This window comes from Acomys russatus, chromosome X (assembly GCF_903995435.1).
Source record: "Acomys russatus chromosome X, mAcoRus1.1, whole genome shotgun sequence".
NCBI classification, from domain to species: Eukaryota; Metazoa; Chordata; class Mammalia; order Rodentia; family Muridae; genus Acomys; species Acomys russatus.
Genome location: NC_067169.1, coordinates 1,113,971 through 1,134,147, shown reverse-complemented (window position 1 = coordinate 1,134,147; position 20,177 = coordinate 1,113,971). Strand labels below are relative to the sequence as shown.

General features: G+C 37.7%; 1 protein-coding gene across 1 annotated transcript in view; it reads left to right on the top strand.

The window, feature by feature from the left end:
• Positions 1–20,177, top strand: part of Map3k15 (mitogen-activated protein kinase kinase kinase 15) — a 152,111-nt gene that overhangs the window by 81,769 nt on the left and 50,165 nt on the right. The window contains exons 8-12 of the mRNA XM_051140967.1: positions 6,473–6,643; positions 9,132–9,244; positions 9,749–9,908; positions 14,153–14,303; positions 15,821–15,928. Coding sequence (XP_050996924.1) covers positions 6,473–6,643; positions 9,132–9,244; positions 9,749–9,908; positions 14,153–14,303; positions 15,821–15,928 — 703 coding nt within the window. The remainder of the gene's footprint in view (positions 1–6,472; positions 6,644–9,131; positions 9,245–9,748; positions 9,909–14,152; positions 14,304–15,820; positions 15,929–20,177) is intronic.

Genomic DNA, 20,177 nt, shown 5'->3' with positions numbered 1-20,177 from the left:
CATTTGCATCATTAACCCTGAATAAGTCTATCCATTACCAGTCACTTCCCTTTCTTTTTTTCTCCAGGCTTCCTCCCTATTCACTATTAATCTGTTCTGGCAACCCATTCATAATTACTTCTAATTCCCTCACCATTTTTTTCCCTGTCTATGGCTTTGCCTGTCTTGACCATTCCCTATAAATAGAATGCTAAAATATGTGTTGTTTTGTGTGTGGCTTTTGTCATGTGGCATAATATTTTGAACATTTGTGTTGTAGAATGTGTCCGTACTTAATTTTGTTGCTATAAGCATTCCATAAACAATATTTTATTTATAATTTCATCTGTCGGTAGACATTTTGGTTCTTTTTACTCATCAGTCATTGTATGGAGTCTTGTATGAGCCTGGTGAGGAATTGATGTTTGTTACTCCTTACTTAATATGTTCATTCATCAAAATTAAATCCTATCTAAATGCAAGAGAAGCTGGGAAGTGGAGTCTGGGTGATCAGACAAAAGGGGAAATAAGCAGCGATGAGCCTGCTATAACTTGTAGATAAGGAATGGAAATGTAACTAGATCCATTGTGAAGATCTCTGTTAATAATGTTACAGGACAGGATCAAGACAGGAATGTGCTTCAGATCCAGCTGTCTTTGTGCAAGTTGGAGAGCCAGTGTGCAAAATGTCCAGCTCTGTTGCACGGTCTTCTAGTCACTACAGAGCCATCATATAGTTTTTGTGACCCCCCTGAAGGCTGGGAGCATGGCAGGAATGCTTCTGCCCTGAAATATAACTTGGACCCACTTGTAGAGTAGGAAACAACTATTTTGGGTTGTGTTTCTTTTGGCTGTGGTCATTGTTAGCATGAGAACACAGGTTGTCTCTAATTGTTCCCTTCTCGTATGCAAATATGAGGCATCTGGCCAGGGGAGGGCACTTGCTTTCCTGTGGCAGATGTGTATCTGTCAGAGCCCAATCAGGAAACAGAAATACCCTATGTATTTAAAGTAGAAGAAACTGAACACAGGAAATTGGCTGCACAGGTAATGAAAGAGTTGAGGAAATCAGAAAATCAGGAGGCACCCTAGAAAGTAGCAGTTGTAGGAAGCTGCTGCCACCCTTTACCTGGAGAGAACTAGAATAGAGGCACATGCACCCCTCCCAAGTTCTTGTTACTTTGAGTAAAATCATCTCTGGTCAGTCCAGTTGGTTATGTTGTATCTCAATTATTGGATTATATTTTTCAACATCTTTACATATCTCACAATTTTACTATATTCCCCACACATTATACCTAAAAGACCTGGGTCTAAAGTATGGTTTTATTTTGTTTGTTACTGTGAGTAGTAGAGGCTTTGCCTAGGCCTGGTGATTAGCATTTATGGCTTTTTTTATGGTTCTCGAGAATAGCTGGATTGAAAGTGGATTGCATTTTTAATTGGATTCACTTCAACTCTGATTAGCCCAACCCCCCACCTCCTGTTCCTCTGCTACCTTTTCTGTCTTGTCAATATTTGTGCAGGAAGGGCCAGAGACTATTGTTTCTGATATCTTTGGATTCAGATCTTGTAGGGCCTTGAATCCAAGTGCTATGATTAATGCATGTGATAGCTTTCCATTTCTGACTTTCTCCTTCCTTGTAGCTTTCTAGACTAAAATCAGAGGGTTGGGATGGAGCAGGAGAATTGTTAGGATGAGTGATTTTGTTTTGCTTAGGGATGGTTCTAGATTGCATTTTCTCCTGTCATCTACTACTTTTTTTCCCCCTAAAAAATAGCTGACTTACTCCTTGTCTTTACTATCAAAGGCTCTTTTCTTCAGTCATCTACTTAGACCAGAGAAGCAAGTGTGAAAATTGTCATAGTTCTGGAATTGACCTCATTATGACTTCCCACCACAGGACTGTTTGCATGCGTGTGCATCCTAAAAGTCTTCTATTATGTTTACAGCAGCTGCAAGACAATGTTCTAGAAAGGATAGTTGTCTCATCAGAGAACACTTTACTCATTAGGAGGTGATATGGAGCAAAGTCAGAAAGTAATCAAGGGCCATGTCATGTAAATACATGGAGAGAAAGGTTATAGGTAGAGAGACCAGCACAGGGACCTGTAAGAAGGCTTGCACAGTTGGAGCAGTATAGATGATAGTGAGTGTTAGATGGTAAGAAATGAGATTGGAGAAAAAAATAGCTGCGAGATCTTGGAAAGTATTGAAGAAATTTTAGAAAATGATACTTCATCGAAGCTAAGAGTCCCTGTTGTTGCTGTTATAGTGGTCATTGTCGTTTTTGTTGTTGTTGTTGTTGTTGACGACAAAGTCTCACTGTGTACCCCAGGCTCCAGATATATAATACTACTCCTGCTTTAGCCTGCAAAGTGTTGGGATTTTAGTCATAATTACTACACCCAACTTGCCCCAGGAGAGGTTAGATTAGAGCTGTTACCTGACATAAAATTGTTACAGGATCGATGACTTCTGTGTTAAGAATAGATTGTAGCGGAGTAAGGGAGAAGGTGAGGAATGACACTGCCTTGGGCTGTGGAGGTAACTGTGGAAGTAATGAGGAGTGGACTAATTTCAGATATGGTTTGAAATAAAAAACAGTGGCATCTGCTTATTGAATAAATAGTATTAGAGGGTATCAAGCATAACTAACATTATTTTTTTAGCCTAAATAACAAGAATAATGGTCTAGTCATTAAGCAAGATGGAGAAGGACATGTATGATAGTATGATCAAATGATTTTAGATATATTGAATTTGAGGTGTTAGACATGCAAAGGACATGCTCATGTGGCAAGTAGAAATATAAATCTGGAGTTTAGGATAAAGATTTGAGGCAGAAATAGAAATTTGATGGTTGTTAAAATGGTTTAAAAACTTACAATATAAGTAGATTGTATCATCAGATCTACTGTATTAGATACTGAAGAGAAAGGCCAAAGGTTTGTTTCTGGAGATAAATGCGTTGTTAAAAGATGAAAGAGAGAGGTAGGAGTCAAGCTATGGTAAAAGAAAATCAGGTAAATGCAATGTCTTGCTAATTAAATGAATGAAAAATAAGCCACAGTTGTTAGGTGCACTCACAGATCAAATGCACAGTAAGTCAAATGCATGTCTAGATCAAATAATCAGACTTGAGAATTGTTCCATAGACTCATAGACTTAGCAGTAATACAGACACACTGAATCAGAATATGCAGGATAAAAGGTATGGGTTTCCAAAACTTATCTCTGGAGATTCACATGTAATTGGTCTGAGGTGCATCCTGGATCCCTGAACTTCTTTTGGGGGGGTTGGTTTTTTGAGACAGGCTAGCTTCCAACTCACAGGTATCCACCTGGCTCTGCCTCCCTGGATTAAAGGTATGTACCACCACATCTGGCTTGGATCCCTGAACTTTTAAAGACCCCTAGGTATATCTAATAAGGTTAAGACCCACTATCATCTTTACTTTCTCTTCATTGTAAACTGCCCTTAGTGTCAGAAACTCATATCCTGACTGATTAGCACAGGAGTTTTTATCTGTAGGGCTTGTTTCTAGATACTTGGTATCTGAAAATGATAATTGTATTTGAAAGCTGATTAGTAACCACTAAATGGATTAGCTCTTTAGTGACTTTTAAGCTGAAAATCTCTTGGCTTTTCATTTTTTCAGGTACTTGATTTTTGTTGATTTGGTATCTGTTAGCTCTAATAATTAAAGAACATCATGGTAGAGTATGCAAAAAGCAATCTGTTTGGTAGTATAGTTAGTTTAGATACTTTATGACAAAGAGAGGGAAACTGAATATATTAAAATAAGACTAAGGTGGAATATTTTTTAAAGACAATGTAAAAACAGGCTTAATTATTACAGGCTTCCAGAAGGGTGCCAAGTATCTAGATTAGCCTTTCTCAATCTGGGTTGATTTCCAACAAGAGAATTAAGCCCTAATGCCCTATGGCATCCACTGTATGACATAATAAATTTCTCTCATGCATGTTCGGTGGGGCTAGTCATGTACCATCTTTGGAAGAATTTAGAAAATAGTCATGCAAATGCTGTAGTAATGTTCTCTAGGGCTTAATTATATTGTGGGTCCCCAGTTGAGCAAAACTGTTTAGGTACTGTTCTGTCTTCTTGGATGATGAAGTAGGATTTTGAGGTTTATATCTTTAGGAAAGAAAATATAAAGCCTGATATTAAAGTATCAAGAAATTAAGAAATGTGATTTATTGATTTACTAAAATAAAGCTTGGTGTAGTAGTTGGTACATGTAATCTCAGAATTTGGGAGGCTGGGCCAGGAGGATTGCCTGAGGTTGAAGCCAGCTTGGGGTTACATAGTGAGTTTCAGTTCAGCTTGGGCTGAGTAACATGTCCCAACAAAATATTTAAAAGATTCACTAGACTAGTTATTAACAAAGCATAAATGGACTGGTTTATATAAACCATCACAGGAGTTTTCTAAAGAATTTAATTTATATCCTTCCAAGCTTCTATCTGTATGCATGAACATATATGCTAGTAGTGGTTTTTTTCCCCAAAGAACAAGAATTTTATTTTCATTAGCATTTCCATACAACATTATGGATATTAGTCTACAATATTACTTATGTATTTGTTTCTTTCTAAGGGCTTCATAGTAGTATTACAAACTTGGTTATTAAACAACACATTTATCTGTTCATTTATTCCATTAATAGACATTTGCAACCATCTCCATTTGTTCAAGCGGGCTGGAGAGATGGCTTAGAGGTTAAGCGCACTGTCTGCTCCACCAAAGGTTCTGAGTTCAATTCCCAGCAACCACATGGTGGCTCACAACCATCTATAATGAGATCTGGAGCCCTTTTCCGGCCTGCAGGTGTACATGCAGACAGAGCACTATATACATAATAATAAATTAATTAAAAAAAAAGTTCTGTAGTTCATTTGTTCACTATTATAAGCAATGTCATAACAAATGTCTTTTCCAACCCTTGCTGGGGAGATTGTATATTATAAATTCTAGAAGTGGAATTGTTAGCTCAGGATGCTTGCCTGCCTGTTATATGTTTACATAAAATTTCAAAAGTGGAGACTACTGTGATTGTAGACAAAGATCTCCATAGCCATAGACCAATAGAAAATACAGAAATCTAAGAGCCTGGCATGGTGGCACATACTTATACCAGAACTAGAGAGGTAAAGGCAGAAGAATTACTGCAAGTTCAGAACTGTGCATTGAGTTCCAGGAACATCCAGGGCTACAAAATGAGATCATGTCTGAAAAAGATGGAAAGAATAGAAATTGGAAAAAATTTATCATTAAAATTATTTCATGTGGTTATAGGGGTTGAGAAGCCCTATCATAGGCTGTCTGTAAGCCAGAGACCCAAGAAAGCCAGTGGTAGAATTCAATGAGTCCAAAGGCCTAAGAATTGGAGGTGCCACTATATGTGATTCTTGTAGTCTGAAAACCTATAACTAGGAACCTCAGTGTCTGAGGGCAGGAGAAGATAATTTCTGACCTCAAAGGGAGGGAATGAAGAAGATAGAGATTTTACCTTTTTGGTTACTTGGGCCTCAGTGTGTTAGTGGTGCTAGCTCATGTTGGTGGAGTAGGTCTTTAAGTAATCTACTGACTCAAATGCTAATCTTAGCCCCACCCAGACACCCAGAAACCATATTTTTACCAAGTGTCTCGGCATCAATTATCATATTGAAGTTGATATGCAAAGCAAACCATCATTGTAATGAACCTCCATATACCCTTTGTTTGCTTGAATAATTACATTTGTAAAGGCAATTTTATTTTACCTTAACCTTCACTTTCTTATACTCAGAAGCTAGCCTTTATTATGAATTAAAGACATTCCAGTTCACCTCTAGATATTCCAAGGTTAAGGGTACTTTTATAAAATAATTATAGATATGTTATCATAGCTAAAATTAATACTAATTCCTTAATATCAGTGTTCATATTCCAGTTGTTTTACTTACTTTTTAAAAGATTTATTTATTTTTATCTATGTATATAAGTGTTTTGCCTGATTATATGTGTGCATACCATGGTACATGCAGAGGCCAGGAGAGAGTGTCAAATCCCTTGGAGCTGGGGTAATAGGCAATGGTGAGCTAACTGATGTGGGTACTGTAACAAGATCTGGGTCCTCTGTAAGAGCAGCAAGCACACTTGAGCACTGAGCCAGCTCTCCAGTCCCTTACATTTTTTTTTACAGTGGATTTGTCTGATTATGAATCCAGGCATAGTTTATACATTGCATTTGGTTGACATGACTCTTAAGTCTCTTTTTTATACTGTTTTCTCCTGATATATTAAGAATAAAATCAAGGAAGGAATTGACTATACTTTTGTATGAGATTTTCTGGCACAGTTCTTAAGTAGTTGCTGCACTTGAAAAGGAAAAAAGAAATCAGAGTGTTTATCCTCTGAGCAGAACAAATGCACATACATAAATATCTTAAATTAGATGATTATAATCTCATAATATATCTTTCAGAAGAAACAGCACAGGTGACCGTGAGAAGGCTCTTCAGGTCATGCTCCAAGTTCTGCAGAACTGTGACCACCCAGCTCCTGACATGTTTTGCCTATGTGGGAGGATCTACAAGGACATCTTCCTGGATTCAGACTGTGAAGAAGATGCAAGCAGAGACAGTGCCATTGAGTGGTAAATAGTACACACAGTGCTGCATAGAACAGAACCATGTAGGCCGAGTAGCCAAGTCTTTCCCCTAGTGCATGTCAACTGACAGTGAAAACGATCGCAATATATGTGATCAAGGAATGTTCAGATTCCCGGTTCTGAGAGAAAATTATGAGAAATAGGAGTTCTTGCAGTTTATGCTTATTCCATTCATTTACTCATTCCTGAGATAAGAATGAGGCTTCCCATACTCCTGCCAGTTGCCTTTCCAGAAGAATTGTGTTCACCACCACTGGGGTTCATCTTCCCAGTGAGCTTTCTTAGATGGAAGGTGCAGACAACACAGACATGAATCCTTGTCTTTGGGGGGACCTTACCTTGGTAGTAAGAAAACTCAGCAAGCAAATAAAATCTCTAAGATACCAGCTGATAGTAAGGGCTTGGGGGTGGTAAGCAGGGAGGGCAGGGTAAAAGGAAGGCTGGGAGAGTGGCCTGAAATTTTGTCTTATTTTGTGGGTTCTAGGGACTTTGCAGGACTTTGTGCATGCTAGGCAAGGGCTCTGTCACTGAGCTGTAGTTCCAGTCCTTAGTTTGTGGTTTTAAATAGGACAGTGAAAGCAGGCAGAGATACAAAGGTAGTGAGGGAATAGACTTCATAGAGAAAGTGTTCCTTATAAGGGGAAGAGCAAAGGCAAAGGTGTTGGAGGATGAAGCATGTTGAACACACTCAGTGATGGTGAGGAATAGGCAAAAGAAGATCATTGAAATGAGACATAAAGATTATTTTAGTCTTAAATAGGAAGGGACATTATTGGAGAGTTTTCATCAAGGACTGATGTTGTGCATTTTTAGCAAGAGTAGTCTCACTTTTAGGCAATGAATATATTTTAGGGAGTGTCCTTGCTGTTGCTTACACATAACAGCGCTGAATATTAGTAGCTTCACATTGTAGCCATTTGTAGTTTGTAATTCTGTGGGGTGTGGAGGCAGTTGCTTTCCTAGGCCTCACTCCTAAAGTTGCTATCCGTTTGGGGATTACCAAGGTTAGAAAATCTAAGATGGCCCCATGCATATCTGGAAGCTGATATCAAAAGTGAATGTCGGAGCTCCAAGGTCTTTTGGGGCTTATGTTCAGGAGCTTACTTGAACTCACTTCTGCCAAATTTTGTTAAAATAATTAATGTTAGCTACTAAAGCAATAGTGAAATATTCTCTCTCTCTCTCTCTCTCTCTCTCTCTCTCTCTCTCTCTCTCTCTCTCTCTCTCTCTCTCTCTCTCTCACACACACACACACACACACACACACACACACACACACACACTTCTGGGATTCCCAGCTACTCTCATACCACAGGACCCTCTGATAGAGAGCTCCAGCTCATCTACTCTTAGACTATGACCCCTCCATTACCTCTCTTTGCCTATCTGTTCTCTTTAAATGTGATGTTGATATTGAGTTCATTGCAAATCTCTTGCCTCAGCCTCTCAAGTGCTGCAAATAGAGGCATGAATCTAGACCATGCTTAGCTTTGGTATTTCATTGTGCCAGGAAAATAGGAAAATCTAGTAAGATTTGAAATTTTAAGTCTTAGAACATTGGAAGAGTTAGAGAGCCTTCTGTTGAGTGGAGTATCAGTGACTTTCTTGTTATACTCTAGTCTGTGTGGTAGGGGTACCTGTGTTATCTCCAAAATTCATAAAATCACATTGTTAACCAACTAAATAACTTTTCCCTTTAAGAGCTAGTGGGTCACTAAGTTCTTTTGTCACATGAATAAAAAGAAAATCACTCCTGGTTTGGAGATCCTTGGTATTCAACTGTGTTTGTGTTACCACTCCATTGAATTACTTGCTTTTTCTTATCATAGAAGTCATACTTGTTAATAGATAAACAGTTTCTGTCTAGTAAAGAATAGAGAGAGTTAAAACTAAAGTTTTTCCTATACAATGATATTCCTAGGTTTTTTTTTATCTCATTCTTTATCCTCATGTGGTAGATTCCTCCTGTACATTTGCATTGATAGCCATTTAGTATCTGAGGTTCAAGCATTGTCTTCGTACATGAAGAAGTACTTCAGTGCTGTGATAATGTAAGCAAGCAAGGAAATGGCATATAGAGATTGATTGATGGATACTGTTTCTATAAAATAAAAACTATCCAGTATATACTGAGAGTTTGACTTAATTATCATCATTTGTGAGGATTATAATGGAGTTTTAATTTCTTGTATGCTTTCATATGATTTCCCTATTTATCTAGTCAATATAGGCTTTTAGAATCAAAATATAAGCCTTAGGAGGAAAACTAAAAACTTCTTGATATAAGTTACTGTGTTGCTATTACATTGTCAAAACATTGATGCTCTGTGTACCTGTTTGTTAGGGTTAGGGGAGGAACTATAAAACTTAGGCTAATAATTATTTTCATAAGAAGGTATGTTGTATTATTGTCTACATATTTCATTCTAAAATAAGATGATACAACAAAAAGTTGGTGATTCTATAATTATAGGTATCGCAAAGGGTTTGAACTCCAGTCATCTCTTTATTCGGGAATTAACCTTGCAGTTTTGCTGATAGTTGCTGGACAACAGTTTGAAACTTCAATGGAACTAAGGAAAATAGGTAAAACTGTTTGTTATTGCAGACATTTATGCTTTAGTTATACAAGTTGAGCAATTTGCTGGATAAGGTGACATACATCTTCAGTCCCCGTACTGTGGAGGCAGAGGTAGAGGCAGGTGGATCTCCCTGAGGCTGGCCTGTTTTACATAGTGACTTCCAGATAGCCAGTCCTACACAGTAAGAACTGATATATATATTATATATATGTTGTAGTGATACATTTTCAGTTACTTTCCAATAGTGTACCTGAGACAGCAGCCAAATACAATGCCTGCTTGTCCTTTTCCTAAAGTCTGTATAATATGGCAGGACTAGAAAGTTCTTTCATGATATCAACGTTCAAGTTCTTTTTAAAATATGTTTTATTAATTTATTCCTATTACATCTCAATTGTTAGGCCATCCCTTGTATCCTCCCATTCTTCCCTCCCTCCCATTTTTCCCTTACTCCCCTCCCCTATGACTGTGACTGAGGGAGACCTCCTCCCCCTGTATATGCTCATAGGTGTCCGGCTGAACAGTTTATTGGGAAGAAAAGGGAGCCTGGAGAAAATGAACAATTACTGGGATGTAGGTCAGTTCTTCACCGTCAGCATGTTGGCAAGTGATATTGGGAAGGCTGTCCAGGCAGCAGAGAGGTTGTTCAAACTGAAACCTCCAGTCTGGTAAGTCCCATATGTGCCTAGTATTCTCATGTCTCCAAATCTGAACCTGTTCTGAAATGTCCCTTCAAAAAGAAAATGTGAAATGCAGTAGAGAAACAACTGCTCTTTTGCCTTCTGACTGCTTCATTAAAGCAGTTAAGACAGACAGGGCAGCTCTGAGGGGTCATTGTTTTTATGTGTAGGTTAGAAGAGACAGATACGTGCTCACCTGGAATGTATCCTTACATGCTCCCTCCCTGAGACTAGACTGTCAGTCCTCTTGAATTCTTTTAGTTCGTGTCTTCAAGAGCAAAATGCTGTTTAATGTTAGTATCTATATATGGAATTCTTTTAGTTTGTGTGTTCAAGAGCAAAATGCTGTTTAATGTTAGTATCTATATGTGTTTGTGATAAAGCAAATAGTAAAGCTGAAAAAGAACGCCAAGAAAATGATGTTCCTGAGCTGGAAGCATGCAGTGGTCCACTGGCCATGGTGGGCTCTGTGGTGATGTAGTAGGTTCTGTTGACTTTTAAGGGTGTTGACATCCTCCTCAGTTGCTATACTGCTTGGCTGTCCCAAAGTCTATACCCATTCCTGGAGAACCCCAGATAGCCCCCAGGTTATAGCAGCTGCCAGCAGTCCCACTGAGGAAGATGTTGCCTGCTGCTGCCTGCCCCTGCCACCTTAGGAGCTGCTCCTTGGTTCCTCCCAAGTGATCTACCTCCAAGGGAGGACTAATTCCTACATAACCCTGAGACCCTCCAGAGAGGGCCTCTACTCTACTCCCTTGTTCTGTGGTAATGGTGAGATACCTCAGTGGCCTTGTCACACAGGTTTCCCCTCCCCCCACCTTTTTGTCTCTTGGGGCAGCTTTACACATGTAACAAGATTTTACCCCCAGCTCCTTCCTGTGGCACCCTCATGAGTATTTAAAGCCAGTTTAGGGAGAAAAATGATGTTCATCTCCATTAAAAACTGGGACTGAAAGAGTAGTAATAGAGTAAATAAATAAAATGGTGACACAGCAAGAGCCTTAGGGCAACCCATGAGTCAGCCAATTAACTATGCAGAAAAGACTTCTTAAATGACGTGAAGTATGTTCAGGGTTTATCAGAGAGTGAGAAAGGCCAGGTACATATTTTATTTTTCCGTATTAATGATTCCCAGTCTTTACTGTACATTGAAGTCATCTATGTTGATGAAAATATAAGTTGTGATGACCAAACTCCAGTGTCTCATTCAGTAGCTTTATGGGAGAGCCCGAGAATTTGCATTTTCAAATTATAAGATACTGTTTCTGATTATCTAGGGACCACACTTTGAAGTCCATTTTTTTCTCTAAGCTCCAGTTTTAATTAAAAATGTGTACTTAGTATGCTACTCACAGAAAAAGCATGGGCAATATCAGACTTCCCCATAAATATATGAAGCTCCATTAGAATTGTGATTACCCTCTGATGACTATAGGCTCATAATAAATGCTTAGTACGTACTTACATAATGATAAATAAAGATGGATGTTCTCCGAGATGTTGATAGTATGTATTTTAGAAAGATGCCCTTATAAAACTTTTAATTTTGTGTTTTATCTTATTCATGTTGTCTGAATTTTCTAAAATACAAATCTATTTCAAGTTGAATAATCCTTATCTGAAATACTCGGAACCCTAAGCATTTGAGATTTGAGAGTTTGGATTATTTAAAAAATATTTGTATAGACTTCACAACTTGACTATCCCTAATTCAAATGTGAACTGTTTCAAAACCCAAGACTTAAATTTTGTGTGTATTGACTATACAAAATGATGGATTTCATCATTAAATTCTGCATGAGTGTTCATACACTAATTGCAGCCACTCCCATTACCTTCTCCCATCTTCCCTCCTTCCCTCTGCTTCAGTCTTTTCTTTCTTTTTTTCCTTTTGGTTTTTTGAGACAGGGCTTCTCTGTGTAGCCTTGGCTGTCCTGGAACTCTCTTTGTAGACCAGCCTGACCTCAAATGCACAGAGATCCGCCTGCCTCTGCCTCCCGAGTGCTGGGAATAAAGGTGTGTGCCACCACGCCCTGCTTCTTCCAGTCTTCTAAAATTAAGACTGCATTTCTCCATATTTTTCCTCCATGATCTAGATTATTTTGCTTAACATGATGATCTTTAGTTCCATTCATTTTCCTTCAAATGATATAATATCATTCTTCATAATCAAATAATACCCAGTTGTTTATGTATACCACATTTTTCCTGTTGATGGACACCTAGGCTGATTGCATGATTCTGCTATTGTGAACAGTGCTGTAATAAACACAGATATGCAGATACAACACTAAAAAAGGTTGGGGTTTTGGAACATTTCAGATTTCTGATTCTCTGATTAGTACTCACCTTACACTTGCATGTTTAAAAATAGATCAAATGCCCCATGTTCACCTGTGGCACCTTGCTTTCCAGTTTAGCACACTAATTAGATTCTGAGGGTAGAAATTTCTTCAATGTCCAATCTCACCAATCTGAATGACCTAACATCATTAGGCTTTCAGGCCATATCAACATTTTAGAAGTTCTCTGACTGAAAGAGTGCATCCCTATTGGGTCGTTAGCCCTCCTAGAATTGCTGCTGTGTACATCATCCTAAAAAGTACATTGTGACTGGACCAGATAAAGTAGACTCCAGAGAATAAAAACCCCCACAGTTGGATTTAGTGTCCTTATATCAGTACCTGGGTTGACTAACAGTATTGTGCTTATCATCAAGAGTGCCTAGTACCCAAAAGCTAGTCTGATGTTTAAGATTTAAACAGAACTCAGAAATGTTATTATACTCATTGTTATGGCTTGTGACATTGAAATAATACAGATTAAATTAGTGATGGCAGAACATACTCAGATCATGTGTCTAGAGGAGATTGTGTACACACTTTCAATTCCCATCTCCCAGTGGAATAAAATACACAGTGCATAATTATCCTGTCACCAGTATGTAACATCAGGTATACACTGCTGCCAACCAGGAAGGTTCAATAAGCCTTGATATTCAGCTTTTTTATTAGGATAAATTAAGTGATCACCAAGTATTCATGTGGCTGCTCTTAATAGCACACTCTTCAACATCTCCAGAGATCAAACTGATATGGTGCATAGACCAAAATGTCTTCCACCATGAGTCATGTTGTTAGTGAAGACTGTCTAGCATGGTCTAAGACCCCTGGAAAATACATTCTTGACAGATAGAATATTCCAGAGCTTAGAGCAGTATTAGTATCTAGATAAAGGATAGACCTATATGTGAATTGTGTTAAGTTTGGAGGGTTAAAACCTAGTAAGTACCCAAACAAGTCAGCTAGAGTCAAACTGGTCTACTTTTTTAGATAGTGCTATATTTTATATTCAAATAATCAAGTAATACAATGATGCTTTCATATTAACCATTCCAATTTAGTGCCAGAGAGGGTGTGACCACCACTGCCTGGCAGCTATATTTTCAAATATTCAGTTTGTTTGAAGATAGCAAAGTGTGGGCAGAATCAAATCTTCCTGACATGAAAGAATACCTAGCCAAATTTTTTTTTAAGGTAAAAGACAACAAGTTAGAAAAAAGAAAAAAAAAGAAAGACAAGTTTTAGATAAGCAGTTGCTGGAATTGAGGGAGAAGATAGGGATAGGAATGGAACGGTTGTTATTGTAGGACAGCGACATGAGGGGGTGGCTCATAGTGATACAGCATGAGCTGTATCTTGATTATATCAATGGCAGAATTTCAGTTGTGATACTGTATTGTGGATTTGTAGGATGTTGTCAGTAGGGTATACAGCGTTCAGTATACTATTTCTAAAAATACCTCAATCCATAAAGGTTACTTAAATTTTTAAAAAAGTGTTTGACATATTGCCATTCTGTAATTGTTTTTTTTTTCTGTTGAACTAATTACTTTTGTTTTCTAAAACAGTTATCCCATGCTTTCCACTACGATTGATTAGATGTCGTACTGATGCTTGGTCTTAGCCAAAAGGCCAAGAAACATTGGACAGTATGTACTAAAATTGAAGTGTTAGTAAAAAGCTGTCTTTTACAATTTTGTTGGACTGATTTTGCCTGCTGTTTGCATTTCTTGTGATTTAGTTATGTGGCTGCTCAGTGCCTTTATGAAGAGCTTGTGACAAATGTGAATTGAAGTACATAAGGCTTTGGGAAGTTTCTTTTAAAGGAATTAGAATTGATTTCAGTTTCTTTAGGAATCTAATTCATGAGGTTTGTGATGTTTTTTCCAGGTACCTGCGGTCATTAGTTCAGAACTTGGTGTTACTTCAGCGCTTCAAGAAAACCATTACAGAACATTCACCCAGGCAGGAACGGCTTAACTTCTGGTTAGATATCATTTTTGAAGCAACAAATGAAGTTACTAATGGACTCAGATTTCCAGTAAGATGTGCTAAACGGGCAGGGGGTTGCTTGTTTGCTCCTTTTCTGGGATCAAACTTAGAACTTGGCACCTGTTAGGAAACTATTCTACCACTGAACTATACCACTAGCCACAATCCTTTAAGATAGATGAAAGAAACTAGGTATTCATGCTATGTGATTATTAAAAACTCTAAGAAGGGATAAAACTGCAATTGATAATATTAAGATAATAGTCCTCTGGGGAATCAGCCAATAAGTTAGCCTCTGGGAAAAAGATGCCTCTCAAATAGTAGTTCTCAACCGAATGCAATTTTGTCCTACTCAAGGGACATTTGGCAGAATTTGGAAACATTTTTGATTGTTAGAGAACTAGGGGTCAAAGTTGATGCTACTGATAATCAATAAGGTATGAGGACTAGGGAGGCTGCTAAATGTCCTCCAATGCATAGAACAGTAGCACACACAGACACGCGCGCACACACACACACACACACAGACACACACACACGCACACACACACACACAAATTATCAGATTCAGAAAATAACAGGGTGAAACTGAAGAGATCTTGTTCTAAAAAATGTTGTACATGCTGGGTTGTCCTAAGCTTTATTTTGCCTCCAGTGCTACTAATTAATATTTAAAACTTCATTGAAAAAGCAGAATTGCTTTTAGCTTTTCATTTAGTTTTTGTTTCAGTTTTATGGGATTCTCTTAAACTTTGAAAAGATGTCCAAGTATTCCAGAAATTGCATTTCAATATTTGTGTTTCATATTTATGCCATGAGACTGTTTTTAAAAAGAATTTCATTATCTACTCAAAATGCAGTTGTTGGAAATGATTATACATTTTTATTTCTGAGTAATAACATTTTAAAATCTTGTTTTAATTTTAAAATGTTTCAAACTGGATAGGTACAAATTAGTAACAAAGCAGACAACTTATGTAGGCTCTACATAGGTTTATCATGCTGAATGTGTTGGTTGCTCTGTTTGGGAGATTCATTTCCTTGTCTTCTCCTCCTACCTACATCTCCACCTGTCCTCGTGTTCTTCCCTTCCCTTTCTTCCTCATTGTCCTTTCATATTCTTAACCAATTAACTACATTACTGATGGAAGCACCACTCACCTATTTCCCTGCAGATGTATGTATTGGTACTTGCTGGCCACCCTGTCTACTTCCTTATTTCTCCCCAAAACTGTAACTTCTTTCTTTCTTCTGTCACCTTTCAAGCAGGCCTTTCTTGTCCTCCTGTATGATGAGGCCCAACTTCCCTGCTTTTGACTTGCTCTTTTGGAGTGTTAGGTAGTACTGAATTGGATAGTCTTGTGTATTCACTGTTCTGGGTGCCCTTGTTGGAACAGAGCCCTCATGTAGACAGGGACTTACCTGCCATGCTATAGGTCTGAATCCTAGAGCCTTGATTGCATAGTTGCCTCAGTATTTGTTCAGTACAAATTCTACTGCTTCCTCACTGGGCAGGGTCACCTGTTGTAGATTGCTGTGCTTTGTAAAAATCTGCTCTTATTTTAGGTTCTGGTAATAGAGCCAACCAAAGTCTACCAGCCTTCTTATGTTTCTATCAACAATGAAGCTGAAGAAAGAACTGTTTCTTTATGGCACGTTTCACCCACAGAAATGGTATGGGAAAATTATGAGTAGCCCTTTCTTTCATATTATTTAATCAGTGATTTGATTTTCAAATAGCACAATTTTCGCAGTAGTATCAGAAATAATAGTCACCCATGCTTAACTTTATACATGAAATTATAATCACAGATGAAAGAAGAAAGATCTATTTTGTGTATGTGGACATGGAGGCCATGTGTATGTATGTGGGTGTGTAAGTGGATATGTGTGTGTTTATGTATAATACAGTTTTGTTGATTTTTTTAAAAAGTTAGGCCATAAGGAAATAGATACAGAATATATAAAGTTCCTTCATATTTCTCATTTTTTGTTTTATTTTAATTTTCTTAATTTATTCAGATTACAACTCAATTGTTATCCCATCACTTGTATTCTCCCATTCCTCCCTCCCTCCTGCTTTTGCCCTATTCCCCTCCCCTAGGTCTATGACCGAGGGGGACCTCCTCCCCCACTATATGGTCATAGGCTATCAAGTCTCATCTTGGTAGCCTGCTTATTCTTTCTTTGAGTGCCATCAGGCCTCCCCACCAACTATGGAGCACCAGAGTTATGTCAGAGTCAGTACCTGCTCTCCACATAACTGTGGAGAATGTCCTTTCCATTGGGTAGATCAGAGTAGGAGTTCGATGTTTACTATTGTATTGTCCTTGGTTAGTGCAATGGTTTGAGCAGACCCCCACCCCGAACCTGATCCACCCATCATGATGTTCTTCTTGTAGCTTTCTAGGACCCTCTGGGTCCTTCTATTTCCCCATCTCCTATATTTCTCTTACCTAGAGTCTCAGTAGGATGTTCTCACATCTATCCCAATCTCCTGGTAAGTGAAGACTTTTATGGGATGTGCCTTTTGGGCTAGTGCCCAATTATAACTGAGTAGATACCATGTGAGTCTTTCTGCTTCTGGGTTAACTCACTCATTATGATCATTTCTAGTCCCATCCATTTGTCCATAAATTTAGGGATTTCCTTGTTTTTAATAGCTGTGTAGTATTCCATGGTGTAAATGTACCACAGTTTCTTTATACATTCTTCAACCGAGGGACATTTAGTCTGTTTCCAGGTTCTGGCTATTACAAATAAGGCTGCTATGAACATGGTTGAGCATATGTCCTTGTTGTGTGGTGAAGCATTTTCTGGGTATATTCCAAGGAGTGGAATAGCTGGGTCTTGAGGAAGCCCTATTCCCATTTTTCTGAGATAGCGCCAGATAGATTTCCAAAGTGGCTGTACCAGTTTGCATTCCCACCAGCAATGAAGGAGTGTTCCTCTCTCTCCACATCTTTGCCAGTATGTGGTGTCACTTGAATTTTTTATCTTAGCCATTCTGATGGGTGTAAGATGGAAACTCAGAATCGTTTTGATTTGCATTTCTCTGATGACTAAGGAGATTGAGCATTTCTGTGTTTCTCAGCCATCCGATATTCCTCTGTTGAGAATTCTCTGTTCTGAGCCCCATTTCTTAATTGGGTTATTCAGTTTGGTGGTGTTTAATTTCTTGAGTTCTTTATATATTTTGGATATTAGACCTTTGTCAGATGTAGGGTTGGTGAAGATCTTTTCCCAGTCTGTAGGCTGTCACTTTGTTCTGTTGACAGTGTCTCCTGTCTTACAGAAGTTTCTCAGCCTCATGAGGTCCCATTTATTAATTTTTGACCTTAATAAGGCCTGGGCTGTTGGTGTTCTTCAGGAAGTTGTCTCTTGTACCACATGTGTTCCAGGCTCTTCCCCACTTTTTCTTCTAACCGATTTAGTGTCTCTGGTTTTATGTTGAGGTCTCTAATCCACTTGGACTTGAGTTTTGTGCATGGTGACAAATATGGGTCCAATTGCATTATCCTACATGTAGACATCCAGTTAGACCAGCACCATTTGTTGAAGATGCTATCCTTTTTCCATTGAATGGATTTGGCTTCTTTTCAGAAATCAAATGACCATATGTGTGCGGATTCTTTTCTGGGTCTTCAATTTGATTCCATTGATCAACCAGCCTATTGCTGTGCCAGTACCATGCTGTTTTAATTACTATTGCTCTATAGTACAGCTTGAGATCGGGTATGGAAATTCCTCTGGATGATCTTTTATTGAATAGGATTGTTTTTACTATTCTGGGTTTTTTGTTTTTCCGTATGAAGTTGAGAATTGATCTTTCAGTGTCTTTAAAATATTTTGTAGGTATTTTGGTAGGGATTGCATTGAATCTGTAAATTGTTCCATTTCCACCTTTGTCAGTAAATGCCAGTGTGCAACTTAGAAATGGGCTTGCTTGACTCCAGAGTATATATGTTAATATATATACATATATATATATATATATATTATAGTATAGTATATATTCCAGAGTCTGTAGAGTTACTATCACACTTATATGAGCTTATGTTTATAGTAACAATTGCCCATTATAAAGATTACAGAATACTGAGTTGGGTCTTCAGGTTTGTGGTAATAGCAGTATCTTCATCTGTTTATCTAAAGCACTTCTTTGGGTTTTTCAAAATTTCATAAACTCTGCAGCAATGAAGCACAGCACCTGCTACAAGCACATTAGATAGGTTTATTTGCCCATACGTGTGTTTCCATGGAGTATGGGGAACTGCTACCATTAGCTAGGCAAACGAAGATTGTTTTTCTCCCTGTTAGCAAAAATGGGAATGATTGTGCTATTGGGTAAAAATAAGCATTATCTTTGCAAATAAAATACAGCATTGTAAAATAAACAGAGGCTCACATTCAGATTAGAAATGCCTTAGCAGATAGTCTGATCTCAAGTGAAGGCCAGTAACCTTGTCTAATATTTAACTCTAGAGTAATCTTTTTGTTGAAAATACAGTTAGCAATTATTAATAGGATGAGTTGCCATGATGTGCTTGTATTTTTCCTGCACTGTGTATATTAAATACTTGAGTGCAAAAGAGAGATATTTGCTCATATAGATATAATTTATACATATAATATGTATGTTCTTGTACATATATAGATATTTCTCATTTGAAGAGTACATACATTTTACTTAATTTGCCTCCTCTTTGTTTTAATAAAATCTAGTCATTGAAGTACAGATGGCACCTTCTTAATCTGAAAGTCTAAAATATTACAAAATCTGAAATTCTTTTAGTATTACTAGTCACAAAGCTTTAGATTTTGGAGCATTACAGATTTTAGATATTTAGATCAAAGATGCTGAACTATTAAGGTCTATGGAAATATTACAGAATCTGAAACATTTTTGACCCCCAATATTACAGACTTTGGAAAGTCAATCTGTATACTAGATATGTGAAAATATGTACAAATCATAAATGTATGAGGTGGTGAATTTACAAGGTAAGCACACTTCAGAAGTCAGCATAGGTCAAAGAGCAGAACATCAATAAACTCTGCTCCGGTTGCCTTTAGACAGACTTCTAAGTGCCACCTCCATATTCTCAAGATGGAAATTCCTGTTCCACTCCCTAAACTTGATTATTTTCAATATACCATGAATATTACTTACAGTATAGTAGAAACTTCAAAGTTCGGATCTGTAGTCTCATAAATTCATTGATATGGATGTGAAATATCTCACATTTTGAGAAATGATTGTAGAAAAAAGCTTATGCTATAAAAGCAAAATGGTTTTGATGTCATGGAATTCTACCAGTGTGGCCTCCCTCATTTGAATCCTGGGATGGTTTCTGATTCTTAATTGAAATTCCCTTTGGTGCATGTATGCCACTAATTGTAAATATCTTTGTCTTAGTAAGAAATGGAAAAGAACTATCACAAAGCAAGTTTTCCTTGACAGTATTATGGGGTTTTTTTCCTTACATTTGTCAGAGGAAATGTCAGAGAGATAGAAGTTTTTTTCTGTGAGATACATCCTGCATTTGTCTTCATTACAATTTTGAAGATCTGTAGAATGGGAAAGCAAGAGTGAGATGACATTTCTCTTCAGAGTTGTATTTTTCCTGATGGCTTATATAAGGATTAAACAAAGAGAACACTCTCATGCATGTATACAACTTCATATAATATCAAGACAGAATTAGATTCAATTCCTGGTTTATTAATTAAGAATTCAGACTCCCTGGAAGTATGATGCAGTAATGTGTTGGGAAATGCTGAACAATCAGCTCCCTTGGAGTGCAGGCTGATTTATGGTATTTGATTATTAGTGTGGTATATTTAATCCCAAAGACCAATTTCAAACAACTTTAGGACATCCAAGTGGATTTTCCTATTTAAAATAATTTTCTACAGTTGG